The sequence below is a fragment of the Solea senegalensis genome, linkage group LG13 (assembly GCF_019176455.1).
Source record: "Solea senegalensis isolate Sse05_10M linkage group LG13, IFAPA_SoseM_1, whole genome shotgun sequence".
Lineage (NCBI taxonomy): Eukaryota > Metazoa > Chordata > Actinopteri > Pleuronectiformes > Soleidae > Solea > Solea senegalensis.
Genome location: NC_058033.1, coordinates 9,962,147 through 9,989,175, shown reverse-complemented (window position 1 = coordinate 9,989,175; position 27,029 = coordinate 9,962,147). Strand labels below are relative to the sequence as shown.

The following is a 27,029-nucleotide window of genomic DNA, read 5'->3' as shown; positions in this document are numbered from 1 at the left end:
TCTTACAGCGATGATGTAATCCTCTCTCTCTCACGTCTCCCTCCCCCTCACCACTGGTATGGCCTGCCTGTGCTTGTCAAAGACTTACTCACTCACACACACACACACACGCACGCCGCACAAGCTAATATACAGCCGCTGAAGGAGGCAGGAGACCGAGGGAATGCAAAATGTCTGTTGCCTTGACTACTGCCAGTGGCCGGTTACCGGCTGACAAGGCAGGAATCTCAGAGCTGGTCGTGCAGCTCCTGCCCATCTGTGACAAATTCATCAAGCCTCGTGTTTCCACAGCTGGGAGAGACTGATGGGGAGAGAGAGAGAGTGGTTTCGTGAGAGGGGAGGAAAAGACTAGATATAAGTGTGTGTGAGTGACACTGTATGTGTATACTATATATACTATACATATACTGTATAGTATTTCTCATATTTGTTTTAAAACCCTTAAAGCCCCAAATGCATGTACAACTATCACACTTGAATTCATATTTTCAAATAGAAAACACAATCTTATCTGCAGACACAAGCTCCGGTAGCTGACGTCAACGCAACCAAGGTTGGACCATTTTTTTGCAGGCAGCGTCGCTGTTCACGTCCATAGACCATAGATAATATAAGTGGCAGTATATACCTGGTAATATATCAGGCAACCCGTCTCTTTCATAAAAAGTGAAGATGGTGGATTGATGTGTGCCAGGATGCCAGGAGCAGTCGGGGGCTGACTAACTGGAGAGCATTTGAATCAATCATCTGAGATCCCGGGGAGGACGGCAGAGGCGGATCACTGCCATAAAACACACTCAAAGCGAGCGTACAGTTGAACGCGGACTGATAGGAACACACTGACGACGGACTCTGTTTGTAGAGTAATCACTTCATATCCGGGACTGTCGTTAATCATGGCGCTAAGATTCACGGCTGCCCTGTCAGCAGTTTGGGTTAAACTTAAGGAAAACTTGACAACGATCGTCATGTTTTTACACTTCTTACTGATGTTAAAGTGCATAAATACTGTATTTGTAAAGCCTTACAGCATTTTGAGACACACAATGACATCAATAACACTTTTATTTTATATGACAAAGTAACTATGGGATATGATCATTGTAAGTTAAGTTTTCCTTGAAGTTTAACCCTTAACTGCTGACCAGAAAGTTGTGTATCTAGATGCAAACCCCAGCATTGTTACAGACTCCAACAACAACTAACTTAAATATCTTGTTTATTTTACATACTTTTATCGTGATGTGCAAGTGCTCTGTGTGAGTAAGTGTTGAATGAGGAAAAGAAGAAGAAAATATGAGTAAAAATCCCTCAGATCAGATATATTATTTCTGTCAGGTTTCTTTCCTCTTAACTATCTCTTTTAGAAGACAGAAAGACAGCACACTCACATTGCACTGTCAGGTAGGCAGAGGCAGTCGGTGGTTGACCCAGGCTGTTGCTCGGAGCACAGGTGTATTTCCCAGCATCCTCTGGCTTGATTTGGGCGATGATCAGGGAACCGTCGATGAGAATACTGACTCTGCGCTTTAGGTCGCTGTGAAAATGAAAACAAGTGAAACATTAGTGTTGGCGTCAAGTTCTGTGAAATTCCTGCAGTCTTTCCAAAATAAAGTTCACACGTAACGTGTAACAACGACAAGTTCATACTTTGGAAACTTCTTAATTCAGCACATTTTTTCTTGTCATCTCATGGATTAATAATGAACGATGTCCTGTAAACTGTCACCGCTGCATGATGTAATACTCCTGAGAAGGTGATGATGACAGGTATTCAGCCAGTTTCTTGCTCTTTCTTTTTACTTTTTTTTTGCTCACATCCCAGTGGACAGGTAGCATTGACTCTCCCATAAATGATGTTCCACACAGAGCTTGATTCATGATTCAGAGCAGAGCGGTCGGTTGCAGAGTCTGCAGACTTATAAAGCAGCTGAAACTTACAGGCACATGTATATCCCCCTGCTTATTAGTTACGGTCATGTAGCAGCGCGGCACAAATCATGTGTGTCGTTGGTCCATTTAGTGATACCAGTACAAATCACGTCTTTGCCAGGTGCAGGGATTACAGACTTGGTGGCTCATGCAGCATGTGGGAGAGGATCATGTTTGGTTTTAGTGCCATGCTCATTTTTAGTAGAATTAGAGAACAATCCTGTAAGAACTTTTTCAGTTTATCAGCTGTATGCATATTTGTGAGACATTTTCTAGGCTTTGATAAGGTATAAATTTGACGTTGTTGATGTAAACATAGGTGGTTGTCGATTGCACTCAAGGTGCCGTCACTGTAGCGGACACACCGTGATGAAATGTTGCTTAATGACTTCCAGGTTGTTATAAACGACCTCAGCTCAGCGTGACTCTTTAACTTGCAGAGCCTGGTTCTGGCAGTTTGAGTAAGACTCAGTCATTAAGTTACACACTTCCATCCCACTCGCCAAATTCACAGAGAGCAAGGACTGAGGCGCAGGTGCAGATGGGCATGAAAGAGGATCCACTGAGTCATCAACATGTTTTTGGTGCTTTTTCCCTTATTTTTACTGGTTCTAAATGACTACGCTTACTAAAATACTGTACACAACTGAACACACACACACCACCTCCAGACAATTACAGGGATTTGCCTGGACCTAAATACATTCTGATGTCTGAAGGCTGTTATATGCTGTATATTTATTTTACAGCTGAAGATATAGAGGGCTACATTTCAGAAAACAAGGTCAAACTTCGGATTTGAAGATCTGATACTTCAGCTCAAAATGTTGTATCCTCCTTGTGTGTGTGTGTGGTTTTTCTCTGGCTTCTCCGGTTTCCTCCCACAGTCCAAAACATGCAGATTTGGGGATAAGGGAAATTGGAGACTCTAAATTGACTGTAGGTGTGTGAGTGAGAGTGGATTAGGGGTGGGGAAAAACACTGATTCTCAGATGCATCGCGATTCAGACGTGGACGATTCTGAATCGATTCACAAATGTCCAAATTGTGATTATTTAAATGTTAAATACCATAAAATAGACGGTGCAAAAAAGCTGAACTGCAGAGCGCCATCACCCGGACACTTTATGGGGAGCACACCGAGATACAGTGGCGCTATTTCACTGACACGACCATCGTGACACTCAACAACTAAACAGAAGTCACGGCCTCACGGGTGAAAGACGGTAGAATATAAATTACATGTGATGCTTGTATATCTGTTGCCACCGTATCGTACGTCACTATAACTGCACACCGATGACTGGAGACGAATGTCACATGTGCTCCAAACAAGGTGCTAATGATGCTGAGTTGTCAAACATATTGTACATAAAAGCACGAATCAGTTTACATTTGGTCTTAAATATGTGAATTGTTGATTCAAGATGTTACTTCTTTGGAGTGCAGTCGTAACTTTCCACTTTCCACATTACACATTTCATTTAGTTTGATAATGATAACGGAAATGAGTTAAACTCTTGTTTCTCATTACAAATGCACTGCTGTTAAAAATAGCCAAAGCCAAATGGACAAAGTGCATCAAGACGCATCAATTCAAGATGCATCGAGACGCATCCATAATCGTTTTTTAATCTAATCGTGTCCAGGGTGTACCCCGCTTTTCATGTCAGCTGCGACTGCACCAGTGTCCCCTGCAACCATCATGTGGAGAATGAAAGCAGTAGAAGATATATAAGAAAAAACAAATCTAAGCAGAAATGATTAGGAAAGTACTACAAATAAAAAAGTATAAACATCCTAAAACAAAATGGCACACTGTCTGTTAGAGCTGCCACTCTGTATTTCAGAAGACATCGCTCTGCCTACTGTACAGCAGTTCACATATGAGTGGTAACTGCACAACATCACAAGGTGATGTTTTCATCTTTCTACTTCAGACGTATGTTTTGATTTGGAGAGCGGGAGCTGGAATGAGTTGTGAGCCACTCCGGAGATTTGGGCCTGCTGATTGGTGACCGGCCACTCGTAGTAGTCAAGGCAACAGATATTTTTTTTTTTGCATTCTTTTGCTCAGCTCTCGCTGCTGTCCACTACACATCACAATAATGTGAACATGTGCAATGAAAAATGACACCCTCCAAAACAAAGACTAACATTTGGGTAATCATTCTTTCTTTTCCATAACACGATATGTTATGCAAATCAGTATCTCTGCTTACTGAAAACTGCAGAACATTTGTAATTTGTCACCAGACAATCACAAATGTGGCTTCTCGACTGAAATAAAGTGACTTTGGGGGACTGAGAGAAAAAATAAAAATTCAGATTTGCTGCTAATGTTTCTGTAACTGAACCATGCGGAGAAAACAGATGTCAAGTTTAAGAGATCTGTTGGCAGAGGCAATCTTTCATCAAATTACACCACTTAGGCCTCAGACAGTACAATCATTACAAAAAAATGGAGACTGCCACTGTTCAAAGAATTAAAGTGGATCTCTGAGTCTCTATAACTCTGCATTTTTTTTCCCTCCCCTGTCCATACCCGCTCTTACACAAGCACACACACACAACAGTGGTCCAAGTGGTGTCACCTGATGTTTTCATTGTACTTAGGTGTTGGTTATCTGTCTTTTAACGTAGCTTTTCTCATCCACATTCAGAAAACTTAATTGGAGCTGCATGGAGTAGGAAACAGCAGCAGCTATGATTGAAAGCACTATACTGCTGTTAGAGGCGCATACGTTTTAAATTTTAGAAGTTTATTTTTAGCAGTGACATCCACTTCTGAAACTGTTCATGGGAAACTTCTTGGTGTTTGAAGGCTGAAAACAAACAAAAAGAAATTGCTATAGTGAGTAACACACAGAGTCATTGTGTGAACTCATTCGGCAGCGGTTTGAATGTCACAGAGATTAATTTATATTTAAACGTGACAAACCACAGTTTGAAATTAAATGTGTGTAAACACGTTTTATGTGTTAAAAGAAGGATGGAAAATAAGGCCTACAATCATTTACTAAGCAGATAAATGTACTTTTTTTATCTGTAACAATATCAACAGATGACGGATGGCCGGTTCATTGAAGTTACTCCTTTAAAGCAACACTTGCGCTGACAATGTTATCAGTTATTGCAGCGAACAGCGGTGACAGTGTTTGCCTCGGGTCTGATGGAGCGGACTGAAAGTGCGCTGCACAGCCCAGTACACACACACACACACACACACACACTGTGACAGAAACCCTGCGTTGAGTTTATAGGTGTGACATCTCCTGACAGCGCGGGTCTGACACAAAACATTTCATAATTAACATCACTGCAGGCAAGAGAAACATTTCAAACTTTTGGAAATTATATTTAAATTTTAGGAAACATACTTTTTATAACCGGTTAACTCAAAACACTGCATTCTCCAGTCAAATACCACAAGACTAAGCTGATAAGCATTAAGAAATTAATTATCCAGCACCTAAAATATGCATCTGGTGGGACTCACTTTCAGAGACTACATAAATATAGAGGGGAAGGTGTAAATAAGCTTGAGCTTCACCTTCACCCTTCAAGGTTTACCACTCATAAGTTATTCATGTTCTTTTCTGATTTTTCACACTGGAATAAATAAATATGAATCAATAAAACACAACAATGTTTTCTCCTTAAGCTGTAACATCACGTTAAAGTAAGAACATCCCGTCATTGTTACTCTGTGTGACCACTGTGTCAGTTACAACATAGCCACCTTCAGCTCATGTTAGGTACATCACGCATGCAGCAAATCCATCCTGCGCCTTATTTACAGCAGCTGAATGTCTGAATCACACATGAGGATTCACATATGTTTGATTTCACTTCTGCAGCTGAATCATGGCCCCCGTCAGCGAGGAGCAAAGGCAGCGTCAGGACACATGTCGCAGAGCAGTGATTAAATAAAGCCTCACAGCCTTTCAGCACATTAGGATCTCAGTGGTTTCAGCACAAGACATAAAAACAACATGCGGTGAGACGTTGCCACTCCCCCCATCAAGTTTCAGTGTTGGGGATTTAAAAGGTTACGATCTGGAACTGGATTTACAGTGGTTTCTAAAAGAATGTCACTGAACCTCACCGCTGCAGCTGATGATGCTGCAGACCCGAGAGACGATGAGGAGGCATGCATGTGTTTTCCTGTCTGTTGATACACGGATTAAACTTGGCAAATACATTGTTTTTCAATAAATACAAAGTTTTTCATTAGAAGTGACCTTAATAAAGCTGGTAGACAACATGTTTTTGGGTGTTATTGATCAATAATCCCTTAATAACCTTTCTCTGGGTGAGAACTACACTCACTGATGTTGATGCGACTTTGCATCATAAACCAGAGTTAACTTCAAGCGTTGGTGACTTAAGTGAAATGGACAAGTGCGTTCCCTCTGTCGAAATAGCTTCAAAGCATTGGCAGTGGAAATGTCATCACTGTGGGCAGCGAGATGTACCTGACATTTCTGCAAGTCCATCATGAAAGATTTGTATTTTTTTTTTTCTTAAAATAAAATACAACCTCGGGCAGCATGGTGGTGCGAAATGTTGACTCATAGCAAGAAGGTTATGGGCTTAAAGCTAGGGCTCTTTGTGAAAGTTTTGCCTCCCTGTGCCTGTGTGGGTTCATCGGAAACACAAAAAAGGTGGTCGTGGCTATAGTGTAGTTCAGCTAACCACGGTTCTGGTACTGTTTGGAACGGTACACCCTGATCTGGCTTGTGTAACAGCTACTGCATAAGTAGTATGACGTCATACCAGCGTGACACAGTGTAGCTTGCGAATACATTCCACACAAAAAAAGGTATATAAAGGGTAACGCTGGAGGACAAAATGTAGACGACCTTTTGTTTGAGAGATGGCTGAAGGCTGCATGGACAGCGCTGCTGTTTTTACCTACCCTTGTATGTAGGTGATGATTCCCTGTCAACCAGTCAACTGACAGCAGAGTGTCTGGCTCCACCTTGTAGGAGCCAGACTACTACTACTGTTCTTGGCAGCTCAACAGAAGGACGCCAAAAAGAGTTCTTTTTCTCTAGGTAGAAAACAGGGCTTTTGTCAGCCTTGAGACAGACGGTTGACCTGTCAGGTGCATCCTGCCTCTCTAATGTCAGCTTGTATTGGCTCCTTCTGTGATCCTCAAAGGATAAGTGGTATAAATGAAGATGGATGGATGGATATCGGTGAGGAACAGTGGTGCAGTGATCAGCACTGTTGCCTCACTGTGCCTGTCCAAACACATTCGGGTGGAATGGCCAAAGGTATGAATGCTTGTTTGATTCTACATGTCAATAAAAAGCCACCGTTACTGAGGTGACATCTCCCAACAGGTTGAATGCTGCCACTCAAAGCTGCTTTACAATGCCATTCACCCGTTCACTCCCACGTGCATACAGCAGCACATTTTCTATCACTCATCTTTCATACCCATTCACACGCTGCCGGCACAGCCGTCAGGAGCAACGTGGGGTTAAGTGTCTTGCTCAAGGACACGTCAGAACCCACAACCTTTGAGTTGAAAGACGACTCGCTCTACCACAGAGCTACGATCGCCCCCAAAGTGCCACTAGATGGCTGAAGACAAAAAATTGGTCACTGCATTTATTTACAGAATATGTGCATTAGAGCTGAAACAATTGATCGATTATTAATCAATTACTAAATTAATCAACAACTATTTAGATAATTGATTAATCAGTTCAAAGCTTTTTTCATGATTAAATCAAGATTTCCATTGTTGTTTAAGCTTCTTAAATGTGAGTATTTTCTTCATTTCTTTGCTCTGGATAACAAAGAAATCATTATTTCCAGGTTTAACGAACACCGATCAAGCTTTTTTAGGCTTTCTGATATTTTATGGACCAAACGATTAATCGAGAAAACAATCGACAGATTAATCAATGATGAAAATAATCGTTAGTTGCAGTGCATGTCTACATATACATGTCAGATATTTGAAAACTAAGTTCTGACTTTTTTCTATACCTTTGTTCACATTTAACATGAATATTTAGGTCTTAGTAAATCCAGTTTTAGTTGTACACTAAAACTCTGAAGTGATTCAGCTATTGACAAATTAACCTTTTTATGAAGCATAAGTGAGGTACCAAACCATAAACAGCAACACAACACAACACTTGACACTGAATCATAGCAGACACTGTGATATGGCAGATGATGATGAACCCGAGCATAACTTTACTTCTTGAAGAAGACGTTGTCCTCCTCCCAGAACCATGTGTAGGTCAGGTTGCGAGGGTAAGCCTCCGCCTGGCAGGTGAAGAAGGCGTCCTGCGAGATATTCACTGTGATGTTCACTGGTGGTGTTACAATGAAAGGAGGACCTGGAGGGGAAGAAGAAGAAAAAAAAAAACATCATCAGAATAATCATTATGAGATTAGGAATGCATGATGCCAGATTTATATTATATATGAAAAACTGAAAAAGCAGGAATTGTTAGTTTAAATTTTCATGAAATCTGCAGCTACCTTTTATTTCAAATTAGAATTAAAACATAACAAAATGTAGGTTACATGTGTGGATAGGCTTTCTCCAGGTACTCTGGTTTCCTTCCACAGATCAAAATCATGCAGAGGGTTAATTGGACAGAAAGTGACTGTAGGTGTCTCGTCTGATAGACTGGCTCCACCTTTCACCCTTTGCTCCAGTGGCCCCGCAACCCTCATGTGGAGGATAAAGTGGTAGAGAATGAATGAATGCATTTTATGCAGTGACACTGTGATTGTGGCTCAAAGGGTAAAGTGAGTCTGACCCCACAGACTGAAGCAGAACATGAATGTGTTTGAAATCTCTTCAATGTATTCTCTTGAATGGCCATTAGGGAGGGAGTGAGTGAGTGAAGTCTATGAGAAAATTTGACTTCAGTAAACATTCTCCTAAGGGTATTTATGGTCTCAATCACTAGTTTAACTTGTTCTTCATATGAACAATTGAGCAACATGTTGCCAATTGTGTAAATTTCAGTTCCATTTAGAGTCAAACAGACCATAAAACAGCCTTTGTTTTTGACAGAGACACTGTAAGATTGACAGCTAGTACAGTCGAATAGCCTTGGACAAAATATCAAACGTTTGGAGCTCAAAATGGAAGCTCACAAACCAATGGGTGACATCAGGGTAAATTGTCACTTGGTTGACCCAGGCTCAACCCCATACAAGAAGGAAACTAATTTGTTTAAAATTAAGTGACCTAATATTGTGGATTTAGAGAAAACATCACATCACTCACAACAAAAATAATGAGTTACTACGGTGGACAATTGTCATGTGGACTATTTATGGCCATGCACACAAAGTGTTTACACTGGGTAAGGATTAAAACCATTTCACCCGGAATTCTGTCTCTGAATGTTTGCAAGCCCCAGAGTCATACCCCACTCAATAAAGGATTACGGGGAATTTATGCGATCCTTGCTGTGCCAGATGGATAATCCTCCTTGCACACATAGATACATTTATACGATGATCCTTGATTCGTAGTCATTTCCTACCTCTGACCATGACCATGATATCTGTAACAAGGCAACAAAGTTTGGTCTGGGAAGCTAAAATACAGCCTCCTTTCCGTCCTCTGCTTTCAGCTATATTAGCATAACATAGTTACTGGATTAATATGAAAGCACCCTTCGACACCTAATGTCAGAGTATGCAAAAAAAGAAAAGAAACGCACCTAAAATAGAACATATTCCACGTCAGTGGCACCTACAGTATGACAAAGATATAGCAGAGCAGTTGTGTGTGCAAACAAAAATTGCATTTGAAGGCTGATTGTATCACAGCGTCATGTTTTGGCCCATCCATATTGAGGACTCATCCAAATATGGATTACAAATATGTAATTTCTTTGCCTAACAAAAAAAATAAAATAATAATGGGTGAATCCTTCCAGGGCCAAATTGTTCCAGGATTCGTTTACAGATGGAGATTAATGTTTGGACTGCAGACACTGGCAGCCAACAATGAAGAAAGTTTGAAGAGAATACAAAGTAACACAAAGTAGGATTTGCTCTCGGGGTCCCCCCTACAGTTGGTAAATGGTATTGTTTGTTACAACTGTCGTAACATGTTTGCCGTCATCTTGCTGTTGCCATTGCCTTCATCTGTCTTGACATTTAACAAATCACTTCCTGTGTGCAGCAGGGGCATATCACTGGGAAACATGAGCTCTCACCACTGCTATACTGATAAACACAGAGTTGCGTGGAGTTAAACATAGGAGCTTAATCAACATTGTGTGACCTCATTGGACAATATATCTAATTGTACATTAGCTACACTGGTTGCTTTAAAGAACTCTATTAGCCGTTTTATGATGTTGGTAAACATTTCCCTGAGGCGTTAATGGTCTCAATCACTAGTTTCATTCCCCAGTTTTTGAAACATGAGAAATTATTCATTTAGGGGCTTCAGAGACGTCCTTCATCGAGCACTGATCTGATGAAAGCAAAATTTCTTTCTGTACTTTTTTGAACAACCAAATCCACTGACAAATCAAAAAATTGGTTGCAGTGTTAAAAAAATACGATGCGTTTCATCTCTCATCAATCCGACATTTTTTTACATCACTACATAATACTTCTTCCACTTGTAGGATTAGTGTTGTAATATAACAGCACAGATGTGAAGAGACAGTAACTGAACTCCTCTTTTTTAGCTTCCCTGTCATCTGAACACCAGCTACTGAATATTTCACTAACCAAGATATAAACACCATGCATCAACATCCAGCTGTGAGACGCTTACAAGAGGCTGTTTCTTCATAACTGCTCAAGTTTACACACTATATATTTATATCTATACAGATACACATGCACATATCCTCACATTTCTTTCACAGAAAAAACATAAGTCTGTAAAACACAAAAAAGCCCACAATCAAGACGCAAGTATAGCTGAGCTGAGCCACTGTTGCAGATACAAACTGTTAGTTCCATATGTTTGTCCTGATCTGTAGCCCATGGCCTGATCCTTTAACAGGCAGAGCATTTCCATCTGCCAGCCCCTTAGCAGGACAACAACCACTAGGCTGGTGCTGGATGACTGTGTTTGAGTGTCTGTGTGTGTGTGTGTGTTTGTATGTGTGCCAAGCCGCCCTATTTGGGACCAGCTGAGTGCTGGAGATTTGTTGGCACAGTAGTCTCTTAGCTGATCTGCTGCTCAGTGGCTTTCCAGGAGGGCCTTTATTAATCCGTCCCGCTCGTAAATTATACAGGACGGGTTAAACAAGCACTCAGTGGCTCAGCGCTGCCTTTGTACCGAGCCCCAGAAAGAAATCTGTGATCTCGGCGAGCATTTTCACTGTCTCTACTGTGAGTAATGAAGGCAACCATTTGCTCCACAGAAACATCTTTTATGTAGCAGTGAGTTAACAGGTCGCCAAAAAAAAAAATCACAAAAATCATCACGCAAGGGGCTAAAATTTCGGGAAGTAATTCAGCTGCTGTGAAGCGACTACTTGTAGGTCATTATCTGAAAGGCCATATTTTAGTGCTACGTAGCATTCATATTTCCAGAGAGTGGGTCAGGATCCACAGGTGGGTCCATCCTGATCTGGGTAGCCGATCTGGAGTCCTCAGAATCAGGAGGTCTTTTGCGAAAAACAAATTGCTTCACAACACTAGATATACACCCTAGGCAGGTACCAGCTATAAGACCAAGGCAGTGATAACATTATTTATGCTGTTCATCATGGCAAATCCGGCGGGAAAGAAGCAGAGAAAACCATAAACGGAGGAAGAGTAAACCACTTTCTGACAGAGGGAGGAGCCAAATAGGAGTTAACATTGCACCGGCTTTTTTCAAATGGCGAAAATTGAAAAACACAGAAGCGTGCAAAACAAATGTCGATCGGCATAGACTTGACTCCAGAGTTTGTATTTGAAAACCAATGCACATGGCCAGAAGAGGGGAAAAGGGAGTGTTGGCGGTGAGTTTAAAGCGGTGATGCAAATCCGTCAGGTGAAAACTCTTCCATTCATGCTCGAGCCTCAGCTCACTTAGTTTACAAGGTCACAGCCGCTTAAGGGCAGCCCGTGTCCAGGAGGAAAAGAATTGAACACCAGTTCAAATCCCCTGCATTGCTCTTTTGTGTGGCTTTTGTGTGTTCACAGTTGGGGTTAAATGCAGAGGTCAAATTCACTATCACTAATTGGTGTGTGCAAAAAAATGACTAATTCAAACATAGCCATGTTTATGGGGTTGGATAAATCACATAAGCTGGGAGATACTAAGCGCCTTCCACATTGTAGATGATTAATTTGCTAAACAAGTCCAGATTTTGGAGCAGTGTGTAGACTGACACAGAGAGATTGTTTTACTTACAGAGGCTGACACTTCATTTAGAGCTGGAGGCGAAAAGCTCCCCAAAACTTTGTAGTCTTTGTTTTCCTCTTTGGACTTTTATAACTAATAAACTGCTTGTTGTATTAATACAAGATCCACCTTGTCTTAAATGTTACGGACGTTAAATGCAGTTTTAATGGCTCCCTGTGTGCATCATACACTATTAACATTCTAGTGAGCTTGTTGAAGTCACATGGTAGTAATATCGTGCTTGAGGGAACACTTAGTGTGACTGCTTCACACCACTAGGGAGATATAAACTGTAACTATTAGAACTTTTTAAAACGTACATTGTTTCATTTAAAGCTGCAGTAGGCAGGATCACTTATGAAATTTTTATTTTTTTTCTCATCCACTGGTCGTGGATTTGGAAAACGAGGCCCTCTGTGCTAAGCCCCTCCCACCAGATGAGCATGCACAGACGCACGTGCTTATGTTGACACGATACATTCCATTATTTACAAGGTTGTTTCGTGGTGTAAGCAGTTTTTACCTGCAATAGAAATCTTTCCACTGAAGGGATATGGACGCACGGGTGCTTAGATAATAAGGGTGCAGCATCTGTTACTCTGCTGTGTAACTGGTCAAAGTCTCCCATTAGATTTAGATTAGGCTGAATCGTTAGTATTTAATTATTGATTAATCTAAATATTGAATATTTTAGTCATAATAGCAGCATGGGATCAAGTGATGACAATGTTAGCATTTGTCAGCTGGTTCACTTTGCTGTTAAATGTTGGATTGACGTTGGATTGACTTCTTTTAAACAACAATTCCAAGGAATCTTTACAAATTGCTGACATTTTGAATTGGATAACATAAGATCTAATTAAAAAAACACAGTGGCATGAAGTCATACTTGACATGTATGCTTCACGCTAAAGACGACGTATTTCGTAGAACACGGGAGCCTTTGGCGTCTGATATAGGAATGGATATCTCTGCTATTGTTACCAGAGGATTTATGTAAAACAGAATCTGTGTGAAGCCTGTATAAGTCCTTGTAATACCTGAGCGGCTTCCCTGTATATATGATTGCATTTGTGAGCTGAGGTTTACTTTCTTGAGGGCGGGTTAGGGTTGGAAAAAATAAAAAAATCCAATAATAAACAGCAGAAACCTGCAGAAACTAGATCCATTCTTCTTAATTACAGACACGGCCGTGCTTAACAGATACTCCTCACTCTTGTTACTCTCCAATACGCCTTTACTACTCTTTCCAGCAGTAGTAGTCAAATGACACTGCATATACAAATGATCGCTGAATGCAAATGAACTTCAGGCAGTAATAATGGAAACATGTTTTGCTCAGAGACTGCAGCAGCCGAATGCAAATGTTGTCTTTTTATATTTGTTTCACACCAATAATAAGTGGTCGCCTTTCATATGTAATACTTGGTGCGCTGCTTATTTGTCCAGCATCTCTGCACCTTTGGGATGAGGGACAGCCTTCCTCAGGGTAGTTGATTGTCCTCCTGGCTCATTACACAGTCTGCTACCTTTTAAAAGGGGAAGACAGTGCTGATGTGATTGGTTATTACTGAAGCCTGTCCTGCTCCACTTGCTGATGCTGCTTTGCTGCCACATCCCCACGATGCAGTCATCCTGCTTCATCTCTCAGGGTTAACACATTACACTGAGGCTTCAGCTTTTGTACAGCAGCATCAGCATCAGTCCTGTGTTATTCGGTGCTGAATTGTGAACTTAAAGTTCTGGGGGTTTTCTTTTGGACTCTAATCTCTAAAATAACAAATGCAATACTTAATACAAAGAGTAAATTCACACAGCTGGGGTCATATAATGTATAATTATCATATATGAACTGTAGTTGTGCACAGAATGAGTTAGAATGTATTAATGTAGTTAACATCTAAAATCTTCTCATGAACATCTAAAAAAACAGGTAATGCTGAAGCGAGCATTAGTCGCGGTACCTGGCTTCAATGCATGTCCACGGCGACATTCTGGATAGAAAAGTCATGAAAGTTTCATTAGCAACACACCTGAGCGCAAGGCCACGTTTGGTGCATGTTAAGCCAAGGTAAGATGTGTTTGTAATTATTAATACAGTAGTAACACTTTCCAATAGCACTGCTGCTGTTTATTTACTGAAGCATTTATTTATGTATTTTGGGTTGTGTGTGTGTGTGTATGTGTGTGCGTGTGTGTGAATGTGTGCTCACTTGATTAATGTGTACCAGTCTGTCAAATAGTCATCGGGTGCTAACGAGTGGAAAATGGTTCATTTCACTCCCATTGTGTTGCTGTTATTTTTCAGCTGTGATCAAAGTGACTGAGGACGGGTTCAGCACCATGGACAGCACTGACACTATTTTTAATGTTACCTCAGTCAGACAACGGAGTTTCTTGGTACAATAAATGTGTTTGTATGGGTGCAATGTTGGCTTATAACAAAAACAACAATAATTATTATAATAATAATAATACTAATACTGTTTGCATTTGTTAAAAGCCTACTGTTTCATGCTTTTTGTGTGGCCTATCACCACCAGCCTTGTTATGGTCAGTTGTTGGGATGATGTGGCTAACTTCTAGTGCCAAGTTAAGTTAAGATTATTTCCAAGCAGGTTTCAGCTCATGTGTTATTATCTAGTAGGCAGACATAACATCTATCAGGTCCTTTTAACTGCATATACATAAATGCTGTTAAGCGCAGGCACGTATATCCTCCATACACACATTGACTTAGAATAACTAAGAATAACATATAGTTAATGTACTTTTTTTTCTTGCTTTTAAATTCCAGCTTTCCCCACATACTCCTGGTTTGCTGATCGTGTTCTTCACAGTCTAGAAAACCAGCTTTCAGTGAAATCCTTCTGAAGTTACGTGTGTGCGCTCCTATCGCATAATGAGAATTTTCTGTGTAAATAGTCAAAGTCCTTCATGGAAAGTCTTGCCACTCGGCAGCCATCTCGATAACGCCTGTCCTGGACAACTACTTCAGACTAACAAACAGGCAGAGTTTGTCTGAATAAATAAGATAAGTATTCAAACTTGTTTTTTTTTATTGGTGGCCAGGAAATAAGAAACTATATTCAGTGGGAACTATTTATGTTATGTCAATATGATAGAAAAACCTAAAAAAAAATGTGTTACTCTGTACCCACAACACTGGTGACCAAGCTGGTGACCAGCATGAGGAGGAAGAGGTCCCAGGTGCCAGGTGATGTGGCTGTGTATGGTTCTTCCACATGCTACTGAGGCCCCTTCTTCAGACTTCAATCAGCATTGAAGCATTGTAAAAACAAAGAAATAACTGACCAAACACAAATTTCCTCTCTCCTTAATTTTTTATATACAGTATGATCGGACAAATAAATGCCACATTTTCTTTATCTGCACCTCTTGGAATTTTAACTGACTCGCCCTGATATAGTGTCTTCTTCATAAATCTATATATGGTTCTTCAGTCGAGGTTCTTCTGCAGCAACACATTAAGAGCTTACCTTGTACTAGCAGCCGTGTGGTGTGAATGGCCTCGCCCTGGGGACTGAAGGCTCGACATGTATAGGCCCCTCGATCCTCCCGGGTGATGGATAGCACCGTCAAACTCCCATCAGACACCTGAACGCATACACAAACATTTTTACTATGAGAAACAACGCCTGCAACATTATCCTCTTTCACCGCAGACAAGAAGGCAAATTTGATGCTGTTTTTAAAAGAAAAAAAAGAGTTGTAAATAGTATAAAACACTGTGGTAAGATAAGAGAGCAAAAAAGTCAAACATTTGATGTGTTAAATTAAACCATTTAATGATCGGCACAAGAGAAAAATCACTGTAAACCCGATGCAGTGAAGCACAGTCACAATCATCTTTTGTCTTGAATAAATGTTGGGTGAAAACTCACCCTTCATTATCTATGGTCCTGACTCTTTGTACTTTGACAGCTCTTGGGCATAAGCATATTCAAACTAATATTTCAAAGTCTCAGCTTTAATATTAGTGGAAAGAATTGTTATGAACATTTAAACAGACTCTACAGTCCAAATTGTATGGGTGGGTTTCTAAGGTTTTGGACAGGATAATCTGGGGCTCATATAGCAAAAATCTATAAAGAGACATGAAAATTCTTTGATGATTTATTTGGTCAACAATGTTGTTTTTTAAATGTGCTTTATAAATAAATTGGATTGGACTGATTTGTCAAAAATAATCGCCAGGTACTTGTTTTGTTCCTTGTTTTGTGGACAAATACATTGACATTTTTCACCATTTTCTGACACTTTCTGGTCAAAACAACCAATTAAGAAAAAGTCAAAATATTTGACGGATCATTTGCCAATAAAATCACCATCGCAGCCTTACTGGGGAACATTTAGGAGCCTGCAGGACGAGCAGAAAATGGTTTGCATGCTAAAGAAAGACAGCACAAATTGGATCAGCGCTCTCCAGGACGTAGGTGGATGTGTTTGCTCGTCAGCAAGACTCGACGTACCAGGACCTCGCAGGACATGGCACAAGATGCAAACACATCAGTCTGGTCTCATAAAACAAAAATGAACCTCTTAATTAACCTGACATTAGGCGTGGGGCAGAGTTAAAAGCTGCCTCTCGCAGCTTATAATGTCACAATTAGTCTTGACAATCACGGGGCCAAGTGATATTTAGTGACTAAATATTAAAAGGATGCGTTGACTTTGTGTGTCTCTGAGACTCGGAAGTTTAATATCCATCATTGACTCCATGAAGACATGTCCTTGTCACTAAAGGCCTCTCAGATGTCTTTAAACATGTGATTTAAGACAGGGAACGATGCACAACCCAAAGTGTAACATCAAGAGTGGCGCCGTGTGGTCCAGCCTCAGCTGAGCGTTAAAGCCCAGAACTTAACATGTTGAGATCGAAAGACGGCAGCTTTAAAGGCGCTTCACATCCAGTCTGACGGAGCTTGAGAGGATCCGCCGGGAAGACAAGCTCCTCAAATCCAGGGGTTTTTGTTCTTCACTGTTTTTTTTGTTTCAGTGAGGGTAATTCATTTTGTTAAATTCTCTTCCTTACATTAGAATATACAATGGTAGAATCAATCCCAGCTTGATCCCATTTTAGATCTATTGAAATTGAGCTCATGTTTTTCCTCAATAAAATCACAGTATCTGTCAGTGGAATGGAATACTAGTAGCAGCAATTCATATTTTTAAATGTATTTACATTATCATATTCCTTTTTCATTATAAGTATAGTATAGTACTTTTATTATGGCATATACTTATTTTATTATTACGGAATTATGAATTCATACTATGTGTGTATTGTATTAGTATGTATATGTAAAAACTTTATGTCTCTGTCTATTTTTTTGTATTTAATCATTGATATTACTTATGTTTTTGTACATGGCTACAGTAACTGCTGAATTTCCCCTCATTGGGATCAATAGAGGAATCTTCATAAAGGTAAACTACAAAATGTGTTCCATCAGAACACCATTGGGCTTTAAACATTTTAATTACAACAACCTCAGCCATGTGGAAACACACATTTTGTTCTGTGCTCCTTTATCCTTCGTTTCTTACTTTTTTTAATCCCCAAAACACACAGAAAAAAATAAGAAATAATCGGATAAAAGAGAAGTTTATTGCAGCTGGGCCATCTCAGTCCTGTCTGCCTCTGTCACACAGTTGTTGCCCCAATCATCGCAGACACCTGGTGGGTGCACCGAGCAGAATCGTACTGCAGGGCCTCACAATCATCTGCTGTGTCAAAAAAAGGATCTGCCTCTATACCCTGAGACGCCTCTGTATTCAGCCTCATTAAGCTACTTTTCTGCTTTTCTTTGTTTTGCCTTGTTTCCCCGCCTGCACTACCTTTCCAATAAAGGGGAAGAACACTTTTTAACATTTTTAACATTTACACAGTGTCTCTGAGTTGTGCATTGCAGCCATGCCTCAGAAATATAGTCTCCAAGAACCGTAGCTTAAACGTTAAATAAGGACGGCGTTCAGACCTGGTATTAACATCTGTCCTCAGTGATCAGATAGTGCAGGTCTCAGTCTGTCCTGAATGTGTCCTCAGAGCCAATCAGAGGAACCATATATGATAAGTTCTGAACAGAATAGTTCATGAAATGATTACAGCCCCTCTATCGTGAAGTAAACTTGTCACCACAGTGTCATTATCAGTCGAAACATGGCTGACCTTGTACTTGGCATTGCTGACCATGACGGTGCCGTCCCGCACCCATCTGACAGAGGGCTTGGGGTTGCCAAAAGCCGTGCAGGTCAAAGTGATGCTCCCCGCCTCCTTGGCCTCTACGTACTGAGGTGGCACGTCTGTGAATGTGGGGGGAGCTGAGGAGGGTCACAGGGCAGGGAGGAGACGGGAGAGCGAGAGATGGAACAGAGAAATGTTAGTAATACTTCACTCGGATCAAACACAGATAGAATGAAGAAAAATGAGCTGTAACTGCTCACAACTGCTCACCTGACATGATAACAGTAACTAAAAACAACACAGGCTCTTTTAGCTTGGAGGAATATATTTTTGGCAATAAAGTTTAAACCAAACATTGTACACTGTAAAAAGAAAATGGCTGACAAACTTTAAAAAGCTAAATTAATGAAGTTAATTCAAACTCATTTACCAAGGTATATTCAGACATTCTGCTTACTTTAGTTTGACAGAGCTTAATTAATTTAGCTGAAGTAGTTTTTCAAACCGTTTTCTTTTTCCAGTTTCGTTAACAGACTATGCAACACTCACAGTCATAGAATAGACCCTCAGAAATACATTGTAGCACATGTACTGTAGCTATAATAGTATAGTAGAGTAATTGATCAATAATTCTATAATAACTTTGGAGCATCATGTAAATTGTGATCTGATGGAGAGGCAGCCTTACAGCCTTTGCAATATCTGGCTTGTCACAGCAGACAGAAGACAAACAGGGCAGTTCAGAAAGAAAGAGAGGACGTCGATTAGGTGTTCTACAAAGATCAGTAACCCAGCAGCAACAGCAGACTACCTGAATCTAAAAATAAAAATAAAAGAGTTTCAGAATTGGAGAGACTGCCTTGGGTCATGTGTGTCGTACTGTATGTCGTCATGTGTCATGTATAAAAAGCACTAAGTCTGTCCAGACTCATCCACGGGCTCTTCTCTGTGTGTTAACAGCTACAGGTTGGATGACTATGTATATGTGGTCGGTGGAGTGTAGACACTCTATTTGCCCGTTGGGAATTAATAAAGCATTCTGTATCTGTATCTGAGAAGAAGAGTGGAGCTCACAAATGGAACTATTGTGGATTCTCCAGTGATCCCGTCTACTGCAGCTTTAACCGGTGAATTTATTTGCACTACGCTCACTTGTTCTGTGTTTGATTTATCCCACGGTGCACTCGAGTGAGGAGGTGTGACTCACCGCGAAGACGTCCACACCAAACGGGGGAAAGAAGTGTGACTACAGACTTCTGCTCCAAAATATCTGACTGAAATAGATCTTAGGGAAACTTATATCAACTTATATTTAACACCGGTATTCTGACAGGCTTGTTCTTTGCAGGAACCAGATGGTTTGAAATAAGATATATTTTAAACGATACACTTATATACTTTCACACTGTACAGCTGCTTAACTGACGCATATTTGGTGTAGTGTTGAGTGTTGACTGACCACCACACTGCAAAGTGAGTAGCTCTAAAGCTGAAACACACACACACATAACTGCTCTTGTTGCCTAATGTAGCTACATTTACATGCATGGCATACATTTAATTACATTACATCATATACTAGTATGTTGTGGTTGCCAGGAGACGATGAGAGCGCTAAGGGACTATTGTTGTATATTTGGCACTTGATGCGCATGGACTGCAGTGTGTGTGTGTGTGCCTGTGTTTCCATAATACACACAGCACAGCATGGTGAGCATAGAATCTTAGCACCAGACATGATGCAAGTTTGTCGTATAGACCAGGAAAACCAGTCTCATAGATTGGGATTCTGGGATCCGGCATTTCTATTTGTGAAGAGGGAAATTAATATTCTTGCTTTAAAGTTAAAGAGAAGTCACAGAAAACCTTGCACAATTTTGATTATAAACCAAATAAGTCAAGTTAGTTAATGTGGCGTCTTGCCCTATGTGACCATCAAAAGGATAACCATTATAATTAATGGATGAACAGAACCATTTATAGAAAATGGTTGATTTTTTTTTGCCATGAGCTGACATTTTTATCCAGCACATTACTGGAATTCAAATAAATTAATTAACACACCAACTCATTAAATGAGTAAAAATGAATAAAGTATTATGGAGGACATTTAAACCTTCCAATGCATGTTCTCATGCAGTAGGTACGAATGCCATTCCAGGGAAGCTTGACTAATCAAACAAGTTATGGAGGAAAATGCTTGACGATTGAAGGTATTTTTGGATGCGTCACAGAAAGTGTATGTGCTTCTTCTCACAACAGGAAGAAGTTCTGGAAGATAAGACACAGATGGATTTTACTGCTGGAGCTGTTGGTGCAAAGACACACACACACACACACACACACACACACACACAGGATGCTGTTGAAGTACAAGCTGGGATTCTGTATTCTTCATGATCACACCTTAGATTGATTGAGAGCAGTCTTCTATGCAGACATAAGAGAATCTCATAATGGACCAATCAAATATTCAACCAAGCCATATAATAATAGTTAATCCACGTATTTCATTGTTAAAACCTGTATACAGTGGCTCTAAGAACGTGCAATCTAGAATGTCTATTATCTTGTTTTTTTTCCCTTCCCATTTTCAACAACTACAAAAACACACCTGAGCATAAAGTACTCAAAAATCTTTAAAATTGGGATTGATTTGTGAAATTTGGAAATATGTTACAGTTCAAAGTTGGCTTGGCTAACAAAAGGAAAACGGTCTATTTTGTGACTTCTACACAATTATTGCTATTCCTGTTTTCTAAAAAGAAAAATATGTGATAAAAAATGTATCATAACTTTGACTCAAAAAATATATTTTGTAGCCTGACGATGACGTGACCTATAAACACCGCCACCCCCGACCTCCCATCCCCCAGGAGTTGTTTACAGATCTTTACCAAGGGTAAATAAATTATCTCATCACTCATCCTCGAAATTTCTATCTCACACTTTTACCACTTTAAATGACTGTAAAAGTAGCAATAATGTGCCAGACATGCTGCATTTAAAAAAACAACAAAAAACATTGAAATCCTCTTTAGCTCAGAGACTGTCTAGATTATGGAGAAGGATGATCACACAAGACAATTGGCACGTCTTCCTACCAAAACACACTTAAGCTGTGTATTCAGGTTTCCCAATCTCCATTTAACCCACTGTATCCATTCTATTTACGCGCACACAAACGTGCTGAGGAAGCGTCAATGATTCTATACAGAATTTTTTTTTTTTTTTTGGTTTTGTTCATAAATCCTGTTTTAATATTCTCATCCTAATCACTTTAGGTCTGAGACTGATCTGCTTACATGTTAATCCTTCACCCTCTCAGTCGCTAACATGTCATTCCATCTGCAGCCATAAGCCAGACAATATTGTGCTAATTCTACACAACATTTGCCTCACTACAAGCATTGACTGTGTAAGCACTCGGTCCGTGCGGCTTCTTACACCGACATACTATTTTAGTTTGTTTCACATTGAAAAAAAAGCTCCAACCTTGAGAATCACCATCATCATCTTAGGTCTCGCTAAGCTGTTTATCTTTCATTTTATGCTGAACTACCTAAAATCATAGTTTTGAATTAACAATAGGTTAAGGGTATAAAAGCCTGAGCTGTAAAGATATGAAAATGTAGCGTATGCAAATATTAATGTTTGATTAAAAATGTTATTAGATTGCAAAAAAAGATGAGTGTGGTTTTTTTTTTATTAACTATCTTTGATTTGTGGATGAAGAATTTTAAGGTTTGGTAATGTTTTACTGTTCATACATATATATTCACATAATAATACAATATTTATCTGGAATTATTGTTAGTGTAATATTGAGATATTTTAAAAGTGTGTATTGTTTTCAATGATGACAGCAGTCGGACTCCATGAACTCCACACTACATACACTAAACTAAACCACATTTCACCTCCTTGCGCACTATGATGACAGTTAAGCTTTGATACTGAGAGATCAATTATTTCAGGGTGCTCTGAAAAAGTAAGCTTGCTCACACCTCCACCTTTTCTAAAATCAGTGTTGTCATGAGAACTGCACTTGTGAGCAGGTACTACTTTTTATAACTCTCCTTAGTGTCGTGTTCACACTTTACTCCCAGTTACTGATCGTCGGCTTCCACACAGCTTTGTAGTCAACGGTGATGGTGCCGGTTGAATTATGAAAGAAAAACAGAGGTGTTTGGAGTTTATTTAAATCACTCTCAAAAGTTGAGAGTGATCCAAAACGAATGATTCCTATTGGTTGACGGTGTTTTCCTTGTCCTCTTCCTTCTTTAAAAAAAAAGAAATAAAAAAGGTACAGGAAGCAGGATGTTTTTTGTCATTACTGATCAATAATTCCACATTATAATTTCACCATGATGTAAATCAAGAGGTTCGCACCTCCTCGAGGCTCCATTAACAACCTTGGGTAAATCAACCAATAAAAATCAAGGCAACCGATAAAAATGAAAAAGAGTGGAAAAGAGAGTTGGAAAATATACACCATTAACTGCGTCTCAATATGGGCAGAGAGTTTCAGAGATGGATAGTTTGCTGGGTACTCTATCACGTGTGAAACGAGTGGATCTGTCTGTGCGTGTCTGATGAAGAGCTCAGGACCCATGGCCACAATCCAATACTGTTAGTATTTTAACATTACGGGTGGCAGATGCTTGTATGTTTTAGCAGAACAACAGAATATACATTTTACATCCCTGTATTTTTATTATTTATTGTTTAATTCTAGACTGCATTTGAAAGTATATTGGTATTATTCAAAAACGATGTATGCCACCCTGCCTACAGATGAAACTCAATGATCAACCCTAACTTACAGAACAAATTTAACTCCTTATTGAAGAGTTTAGTTTTAGTAGTGTGTATAACTATAGACCGGGGGTGTCAAACATACTGCCTGAGGGCCAGAATCGGCCCACCAGAGGCTCCAATACGGATGAATGATGAATCTCATGTGTAAAGGGTAAAGCTTGCATATTAGTTCTTGTTGTTTATGGGTTATTATGCTATTACTTTAAATTTAAATGTCAATTTAAATTCATGGTCATAAGCTCACCAAATTATTTTATTTCGGTATTTGATTGTACTTAAAAGCTCCAAACAAAAATGCCAACGGCCAATATTGTAACACTTACATATGCCCTAGAGTCTTTAGAGATTGTCCCATTTTAGAATGTTGAGTTGTGTCACTTACTCAGATTTGGCTTATTCTAAAGATGAGGACAATTCCAGTCACCATAAGATAAATGGATTATATTATATCTACAGCACAAATCCAGGTAAATTGGTACAACAGGAAAACAAATTGCCACAGTGCTTATTTTCCTCCACGACATAAGAAAGCAATACAGGAATCTTGACTATCTTGGCTGAGTAAAATTAGCTGTTTTTTTGCATTTCTAATGACCTGAGTCTCCTGGATAAGAGATTGTAAAGGAGGTGTTTTTTACAGACACATGTTTCTGATGATGCTATAAAAGCAGAAAGAGCAGTCAGTACGTGTCTGTATCTCGACTTCGACTAAATAACTTCCGACTTCATGAGCTTCCCCTACTCTGTGAGCTTGTTGTTGTTCTTGTCCAGTGAACCAGAAATTAGCCCTACTTTTTACTGACAAACACAGGGAAACAGATGTTGGTATTTTCTTGAGCTAGAAATCTTCACGCTCAGCTGTGCTGTGAGTAAGCACGACTGTCTGAGTGGGTCTGATATGATCCCAGCAGCAGAGTATGGTGGGCAAAAGATAGAAAAGAAACAAAACAGGTCTGTTTGGACTATGTCTCTCTGTAATTATGTAAAAACCAATCCACTGACTAAATATTGCTGGTGGGTAATTAATTGCGTATAGCTGCCTCACAATAAACATTTCAAAATAAAAAGATCAGGAAACAGTAAAAAAAAAGGGCTGATATCAATAAGTACCGAGTGGAAACAGTAAAAGCTTTTAGGCCTTGTTTTAGACTGCAGACCAAATTGGATTTGTAAACATATCTGATCAGAATCTTATCTTCTTGTTCACATTACATCACAAGTGATCAGATGCGATCTGAGTGTGTCCATATTGACATACTCTAGTTTAGTTTTCCACATGGATTTCTATAGTTACAGGCCATGTCCCCAGAAAAAGTAGTATAAACAAAATAAACAAAGTGAACGAAAGAAATCTGTGCTTTTTGGGCTGCAGTCTAAGCAAGGCCAAAGTCTATTCTCAAGCAAAGACAAAGCGGGCAGTTCCACAGGAGGTCTAACTGGGGCCTGACCCTGAACACACGTCTTCCAAATGGATAACGCATTTATTAATTTCTTCCAATGATATTGCACTGATGTGAAAAACAGAACTAATGTGATTTAACATTTAGAGCTCCACAATATGACTTATTTTTGTATCTTAACTGTCTGTAAACAATAAAAAAAAATCAGAATTTGAATTTTGAAGCAATGCAGAATTTAATCATAATGCTGTTGTGAGGTACTCTGGAAAGCTGTATTGTGGTATACTTGAATGAAAAATTACCATTTATAGAGGCAGGATACGTCCTGAAAAGGTCACCAATCCATCGCCGGGCCAGATTTAGACTGTCTAATTTACCTGGTCCCAGATCTGCATGTTTTAGGACTGTGGGAGGAGGATGGAGGAGAACCAGGGAGAACATGCAAACTCCACCACCACTCCAGCAGTGACCTTGCTGTGAGACAACTATGCTAGCCACTGCACCGCCGTGTAAACGTGCAGACAGACGGCATCATAATAATTATCACTCACTGGCTGACAGTATCCACCTGCAGAGCTTAAAATAGAAGGAAAGTAGTGAACAACACTGTAAGTGGCACGACGATGATAAGAGCTATTCTGGTTTGAAATGAAGGGGAGAGTGCACTCTTCTAGGAGCATCTGTTTCCCCTATGCTGATACAGTATCACACAGTGCATCCCTGTGTGGTCTGATGTGATGCCGACTGTGGTGACACAAACACCTCTCAAGTGCAGGCGTGGCAAAAAGTCCAACAGAAGGTATCAATGATTCACTACACACCATGAATTCTGCACTAACTTCTGAAAGAAAAGAAACAATGCAGTTTTACTGGGAGCATACAGTTAAGTACTGTGTTTATATTTTTAAGAGGATGGTGTTTCATGCAGTATTTGTCTTGTATTATGTTTGAGCACTCCAGAGTTGTTGGTTTATTGTGTGAGACAAGGAGATACCAGAGGACATGAGTAAATCCCTGTGTTTGTGCATGTGTCAGAGAGGGAAAGACAGAAAGACACAGTGGAAGGAGAGAGAGAGGGAGAGAGAGAGAGAGAGAGAGAGAGTGGGGCTGTTGTGCAGCAAACAGGCACTGCAGAGTTCTGCAGCAGAATACAGAAATGGCAGGCGGGGGGGTTGAGCTGAAGCTATTTTAGGAGAAGTGGTTGAAGACCTTGCTTTTTTGGCATCACCTCACTCTGGATTGGGGCCTGCGCTGTGGGAGTCGATGAGGTAACAGTGGGAGTCTAAATCATCTTAGAAGAACAAAGTAGACAAAGTCAAGTTTCCAAGAAGATGGAAAGTGGGATACTTCCCACTGGACAGTATGAAACTGATCCTCACGAGCCATCCATTTTCTAATCTGTTTAACAGAATTCATCTGACAGCTGCAGCAACTTAAAGATGAAGTGGTTAATGAGTGAAAGATGCTGTTGATCTTCATATAGAGAGTCTGTGCATGTGTCTGCTGGTTGCTGGTCTTCCATTCACTCACACCTATTGTTATTTGTTATGTTGTTCTGAGTCCTTCTGAGTCTCGTGGTCATTACTACAAGACTTTTCCACACTGACTGTCTGGTACCCCAGAGCTGCTGCCTGGTTTGTTTTTTTAACTGGGGATGGAGCAGCCAACAGCAACTACAAACTCCAAAGGCCAACCACCACATACAACCGACCAAGTGTCAATAACCTACACCAGGTCCCCACACAGGCCTTGGTGTCTCAATAACAAGGGTTTTATATTTCCCAGTTTAACAGAACTTGTAACTTGGATATTATCTGATGTTTGGATATTATCTGATGTTTGGTTATGCTTAGTGCCATCAAGCCTTGACAGAATAACTAACAACATTGGTATATTAATGATAGTACTGCTGTTTCATTTGTTAATAAGTTCTCAATATACAAAATATGATTCCTCAGAGTAACATCTCTAGCCATATAGTGGCTAATATGCTGTAGCTACCACATATACAGCATCTCTCACACCTGTGAACTCCAGAGATAAAGAAAAGCCCATTCAGAGTTTCAAACCCCACCATCTCGATCCAACTAAACTGTTTAAATCGGTTTGCCACTGCTTTATGAGCAACTTGGAGAATATTATTAATAACTCTCTTTGAACTGGCATTTCCCCAGCTTCTCTCAAATGTGCTGTTCAATGCTGAAAAAAAAACTTGGATCCATCTGTACCCAGTGCAGCCCTATTTCTAATTCCCCAATGCTTAGCAAAATCCTTTAAAAGAAAAAAATTGTATATAATCAGCTGGATGAATACT

The 27,029-nt window shown here is 39.9% G+C and overlaps 1 protein-coding gene across 5 annotated transcripts in view; it reads right to left on the bottom strand.

The window, feature by feature from the left end:
- The window catches only part of igsf9bb (immunoglobulin superfamily, member 9Bb), a 93,137-nt gene that overhangs the window by 32,097 nt on the left and 34,011 nt on the right, over positions 1 to 27,029 (bottom strand). For all 5 annotated transcript variants that reach the window (XM_044042662.1, XM_044042665.1, XM_044042663.1 and 2 more), the window contains exons 4-7: positions 18,480 to 18,631; positions 15,787 to 15,904; positions 8,156 to 8,297; positions 1,392 to 1,537 (exon numbers count right to left, since the gene is read on the bottom strand). In XM_044042662.1, the coding sequence (XP_043898597.1) occupies positions 1,392 to 1,537; positions 8,156 to 8,297; positions 15,787 to 15,904; positions 18,480 to 18,631 (558 nt within the window). The remainder of the gene's footprint in view (positions 1 to 1,391; positions 1,538 to 8,155; positions 8,298 to 15,786; positions 15,905 to 18,479; positions 18,632 to 27,029) is intronic.